At 41.5% G+C, this 5,580-nt stretch overlaps 1 protein-coding gene across 1 annotated transcript; it reads right to left on the bottom strand.

Annotated features, from left to right (window-relative positions):
• Positions 1-125: 125 nt before the first annotated feature.
• Positions 126-5,537, bottom strand: nucb1 (nucleobindin 1). The gene is made up of 13 exons (XM_085155777.1): positions 5,432-5,537; positions 4,183-4,306; positions 3,977-4,084; positions 3,706-3,838; positions 3,295-3,398; positions 2,923-3,108; positions 2,736-2,826; positions 2,565-2,623; positions 2,247-2,339; positions 2,071-2,160; positions 848-1,018; positions 638-755; positions 126-549 (listed from the first exon to the last, which is right to left on the bottom strand). Exons 2-13 carry the CDS (start codon positions 4,300-4,302, stop codon positions 464-466), a joined length of 1,359 nt encoding a protein of 452 aa, XP_085011903.1. The 5' UTR covers positions 4,303-4,306; positions 5,432-5,537; the 3' UTR covers positions 126-463.
• Positions 5,538-5,580: the final 43 nt, after the last annotated feature.

Genomic DNA, 5,580 nt, shown 5'->3' with positions numbered 1-5,580 from the left:
TCAACTTGTGAGAGACTCATTAACTGTTCAACTTCAGCACCCACATAAAAATAATCACAATCGATCACGTCTGAAGCTGTGCGATTTAGTGTTGCAAAAAAAAACCCACACAGTGCTCCCCGAAATACTTTTAAATTAAGATTTTATTCGGCAACGTTTGTGATTTTACACATGCGATTCTGCAGGATTGACAGCTTCACTGAAACTGAAGATTTCTGAGAATACATGTACTAATACCGTGTGCTTTGATATCTTTAATCTAATGTAGACCACAGACATGAACACTCAGTACACTCAGTATGTCACAATAAACAAGCCGGTCTGTCTGAACCTATGCACACAGATCACATAATGCATTTTGCAGAACCCATCTGGATATCTGTGTCAGGGTAAATCAAACCAAATGTGCGTATGTTTAGGTAGGTGTGTGTGTGTGTGTGTGTGTGTAAGCTGCCTGAGCACATTAGGTGTGCAAAGGCAGATTCTGTGGGGGTTCTGCAGGCAGATTATTTTGGGCTTCAGCTTCGGGCTCAGCTGGAGCTTTTGCCTCTGTGGGAGAAATATGAAAAAAATTAATGAATTAAAACACAAGCCAAAGAATGTAACAACAATGCTGGATATGTCACAGTCAGTTTACCTTTATCTTCAGGTTTCTGTGTCTGTGGCTGAAACTGTAGTTCTCCATTAGGACCCGCAGGAGGCTGCCCATCAACTGCCTGCTGTTCTTTCTGTCGCTGAGACATTTCTAATACAGCCTACCATTTAAAAAAAGAAAAAAAAAAAGAATTAACTATTTTTTTAAGTTTCAGATGATGTAAGAAAGTGACCGCCAGGCTAGGATCGTTACCTGCTGGTACTCTCTCCTCTGGGCCTCCAAGGCTTTGCCTCTCTCCCTCAGCAGCTCCTGCTCCTGAAGCAGAGTCTCAGCCCTCCTCTTCAGCTCTTCCTCCTTGTCCCTGAGTTCAGCCTCAAATCGCTGGAGCTCTTCCTCTGTATACACTGGCTTGTTTTCCAGAGTCTGCAGCGACAACAGCGGGATGCAGGTAACGCACACATCCATCCATTTAAAAAAGAAAACATCGAGATGTTTCCAAACCAGCTGGGGCCTATAACTTCTCCATCATGTTCAGTGTCTGCCGCAGAGCCTCCTACTGGTAGCACATGTCCAACACCAGCACCTCACTTATGAGCCTCACAGGAGGCATCCTGTTTAGATGCCTCAAGCACCTCAACAGGCTCCTTTAGACCCGAAGGAGTTGCCCCCCAAATGGCCAAGATTCCCACCCTATGCATAAGCTTACTTGTAATGCTTTTAACCTTTAGCTTATTTTTTAGTCACTACCTTGGAGCCATAGGTGAGGATAGGAATGTAGATCGACTGGAGATCCAACAGTTTTGCTTTCATGCTCAGCTCTCTCTTTACCGTATCGGACTAATACGGCGTCTGCATCACAACAAATGCTGCACCAATCTGTATCTCAATCTCCTGCTCCGCTCTGTGAAAACACTGGTGAAAAAGACTCTGAGAATTCCAATTCATCCAAAAACTCTGCCCTAACCTGCAGTGGATACTCCACCCTCTTATGGTAGAGAAACATGGGCTCAGAGCTGGAGATATCAATTCTCACCCTAGCCATGGAAGGCCACAGTGATCCCAAAGCTAGATAAATTAGTTCTAGGTGAGGGGTCAGATTAAGTGTGATTCCTATGGGGAATCCCCCCCCCCAAAAAAAAAAAAACAAACCGAAGGAACGTAATACCTTGCCTAGGGTAAGGCAGAGACCTTCGCGATGTGATCCCCAGTCGATGAAATTAGTTAAAGCATTATGCATGCATTATCTCATTATTGAAAAGAACACCACTGTCACACCCAGTCTGACTTTCCAAATGTCCATTGGTAAACAGGAATTAAAAAATAAAAAGTACATCAAAGACTTTTCATTGGGTCAACTTAACTGTTCAACTTCAGCACCCACACTTTCCAGGCTCATCCTGGGAACTCGAACCACGCACCCAGTGCAAAGCATCCACCCACTTCCCCAACCTTCAGGCCACCTCTGAGCTCCTTACCTCCCACTCTTTGGGATTACTGAACTCTTTCTTCTCTGTGGACTTGAGGAATTCCTCCAGGCTGACGAGCCGGTCTTTGTTTGCGTCCACCTTTTAACACAGGAACGTTGGCTGCGTCAGTTAAAGAAAAACCCAGTAAAGGTGGGAAATGGTGAGATAAATAATTAACAATTTACATTTTTCATGACATGCTCCCTCATCCTCAGCCTTTCTTCCTCCATCTCCATCATATCATCTTCCTCATTCTTTGGGTCGTAGACCTTCTCCAGCTGGAGGAGGGAAATAAACAGATGTTAGCCGCTACTCTGACGCTGTGCATATGTCTGCTGTCAGCTTGTAAAAAAGCCCGCAGGAGCTTAGGAACACAGAGAAGAGCTGCATTTCGAAGGAAATGGAAATCAAACCAGGATTTTAAGCAGTCTCAGGATAAAACTAAATCTAAATCAAAGTTTAATTGAAGCAGTCATGATGTGGATGTAAGCAGGATTGTACACCTCCTTTGTAAAGAGAGCCTCCAGTTCCTGCTCATCCAAAACACCGTCTTCATTTGTATCTAAATGAAACAGAGAATAAATGAGAACCCTTCTTTCTCTGTTTTTAAAAAAACATATAACCCATTAACATGAAAAAAAGAGAATGGCTAAAAGCGACTTGCTGTCACCCACCGTGCAGTTTAAAAAAGGTCTTGGGGTTGAACTCCTGAGGATCCAGTCCATCTGTCTCCTCCCAAACTTCCCGCAGCTGATCAACGCTACCCTGAGTGGGAAAAATATTTTTTTTAAAACAGACTGAAAACCTGAGTCATTTCTAATGGTTTCTGATAAAAATGAACACAATGTATCAGTCGCCCACCGGAGCGTTCACTTTAGGATGCTGGCGGTGTTTCTCCTTCAGCTCCTGCATTCTCTTCTCCTCCTTTTCTCTCTTCTCCTGATCCAGGCTCTTCAGGTACTCCCGCCTCTCGTGCTCCTTCAGCATCTCGTAGCGCTTGAACTCTTCGTGTCTCTCTGCGTCATAGTTCTCCAGGTCCTTAGTGGCCTAGATGAAAAGCCAGAGAGATAAAAGATATTATTGCTGCTAATAATATATATTTTTTAAAATAGGTGAAGTATAGCATAAAATAGACAGTCTGATCAGTGTTGTTATGATTCTCGAGATCTGTCACACTCAAATGAACAAAAATTTCTCTAAAATTCTTCTTCATTTATCGCTGCAGTAACTTACCGTTGAGATTAGAAGCTCGAGATCTTTGGCCTCAAAGGTGTTTTGATTGTGCGGATCCAGATGTTCAAACTGCTTCAGAAGGGAGGCATGGTCCATCTGAAGACCTGTATGGATCATATGTGAATAACCAATCACATACTGGACTACCATTTGGTTCTATATATATTACTGAATAAATACACAGATTTGTGCAGAGATCTTTTTTGTAAATAACAGACTGATAAAAATGGACTGACATACAAAATTTCCATAATCAGTTAAGATAAGAAAAAGTAAATGGTTCACAAATTTCTGTAAAGTTGTTAAAAATCTTTTTCATCTTTTAAAAAATATTATTAAATCTAATAAGAACTTTAGTATACAGTTAACTGCAAACTTTTCAGTGACGTGGATCAAAGGAGTCCCACTCACTCTGTGTGTTGGTGCTGTCCAGTTTGGCCTTTAGCAGCATCCTGAGACGAGAAACCTCCTGACGCTTCAGCTCATCCAAGCGAGTTCTGACATGATGACTGACCAGGTCCAGCTCTTTACTGAGACGCCCGTTCTGACGGCAAACATGAGAAATCCAGGTGAGTTTAAACAGTTTGGACACAACGGCAGCTGCTAGAATGTAAACAGTACACGGGGAAGCCTACCGACTGAGAAGGAAGAACGTGAAACAGAGGCAGAGGTGGAAACTAACCTTAATGTCCTCTGTGTTTGCTGTCTGCAGTTTCTCTCTGAAGTGCGGGTCTGTCTCTAAAACCTCAATCACCTCTCTGAGGTACCGGTCGTAGTACAGGCCAGTGTCCTATTTTGTAAGGAAAAGTTATCCGCAACAAGTCTCTGGTCATAAAATCAGGTCACGAGGTAGAAGATAAAACAAATTACAGAACAATGAGCCATTACCATGTTCTCTTCCTGCACTTCCTCTTTAGGGACCTGCTGGGCTGCATTGCGATCTATAGGCACTGACCAGACCTCGACAGAGATGGACAGGAGCAGGAGCCAGCCAGATATCCACTTCATCCTCCTTTGATATGAATATCAATAACATAAATATCTTCCAGTGTCAGTTCATACCTACATTTATATGTAACTTGGTACATGTATGATGCATTTAACTCACAGAGAACCTCCTTCCCCTAAAATCTCACAACACACAACTCAATTATGACATTTTCAAACAAAAGACCCTCATGTGCAAATAGGTCATGTTTCCTATTGTTTGATCATATTAGGGACATTACATTTACTTCATAATACTTGGTGTATACATTATGTAGATTTCCAGGAGTGGTTTATGTCTTCTGGTATCTGTAGTTGTAGTTTAGGAAGTGTGAGAATCTGATGGATCTTCACCAATAATAAACCTCAGGTAGTGCTCTGGACATAGTTGATCATTTTTTCCTATTTTTTCAATACTATATAATTTAACTCCTATACAACCTTAATCTCTGTTAACAAATTATACGCAGTGGTTACAGCAGGAAAGTGAGCTAATCACTTTTAAGTTTTAATGTGATTAGTTGATGACCGATGAATGCCGAATTCACCAGATGACTGCAAGGATCTATACAAAGTCTAAAACTGTAGTTCTTCGTAGATTTCGATGTATCCTTGGATATATAAAAAAACAGTAATATGACATTTTGATAAGAATTAACGCAATAGATGTAATCCAAGAGGGAAGAAGTGTTACAAATAGGAGCTATACCGGCATTCTGAGATGAGATTTCATGTGCCATTTTAATGATACCATCTATATTATTATTTATTAATAAGGCATTTGTTAATTAATGGTATTGTTTAGCTATTGCTAGGAAGCTAACTAGCTTAAGAAAGAACACTACGGATGCGGAAAATGGATACGGAGTGATGACGATTTAGCCCCCCTAAAATAATCTATTCGTTAACAGCGAACCCCTGTCGCTGTAAACCCAACACAAACCTAAATTAATGATTCGCTTATGGCTTATTTCAGGCCTCTTTCGTTATTAATTGATTTTACAGATGATGTTAGAGCTCCGTGTTTTCACATCGCCGTACGTGTAAGCAAGAAACGCGTAGCATATTTCTTCTCGTACACTCGGCGTTAAAATGACACCTAAAACTTGTCATAACACTGAAAAACATCCTTACATAGGCAGTGTCTTACCGCAAGTTTGTTTTGGATATCTGACCCAATGCTTCAAGCACGAGCTGTATTTGCGTCGGATAAAGCTGACGTCATGGGAATGCGGATCTCCTCCTGTGTGCTCCCTTCAGGTAACGTCGGAAATATCATACACATCCTTTTTTTTTTTA

The sequence above is a fragment of the Neolamprologus multifasciatus genome, chromosome 4 (genome assembly GCF_963576455.1).
Source record: "Neolamprologus multifasciatus chromosome 4, fNeoMul1.2, whole genome shotgun sequence".
In the NCBI taxonomy this organism is placed as follows: Eukaryota; Metazoa; Chordata; class Actinopteri; order Cichliformes; family Cichlidae; genus Neolamprologus; species Neolamprologus multifasciatus.
Note: the sequence above shows the minus strand (reverse complement) of the source record. Positions and strands in the feature narration are given on the sequence as shown.

What these genes read in the sequence shown, in the direction of transcription:
- nucb1 (XM_085155777.1), bottom strand. Translation starts at nt 4,302, where the DNA reads ATGAAGTGGATATCTGGCTGGCTCCTGCTCCTGTCCATCTCTGTCGAG. An exon ending in GGACAGCACCAACACACAGA is followed by an intron (nt 3,399 to 3,705) that starts GTGAGTGGGACT and finishes TGATCCATACAG; the next exon opens with GTCTTCAGATGGACCATGCC. An exon ending in ACAGAAACCTGAAGATAAAG is followed by an intron (nt 550 to 637) that starts GTAAACTGACTG and finishes TTTCTCCCACAG; the next exon opens with AGGCAAAAGCTCCAGCTGAG.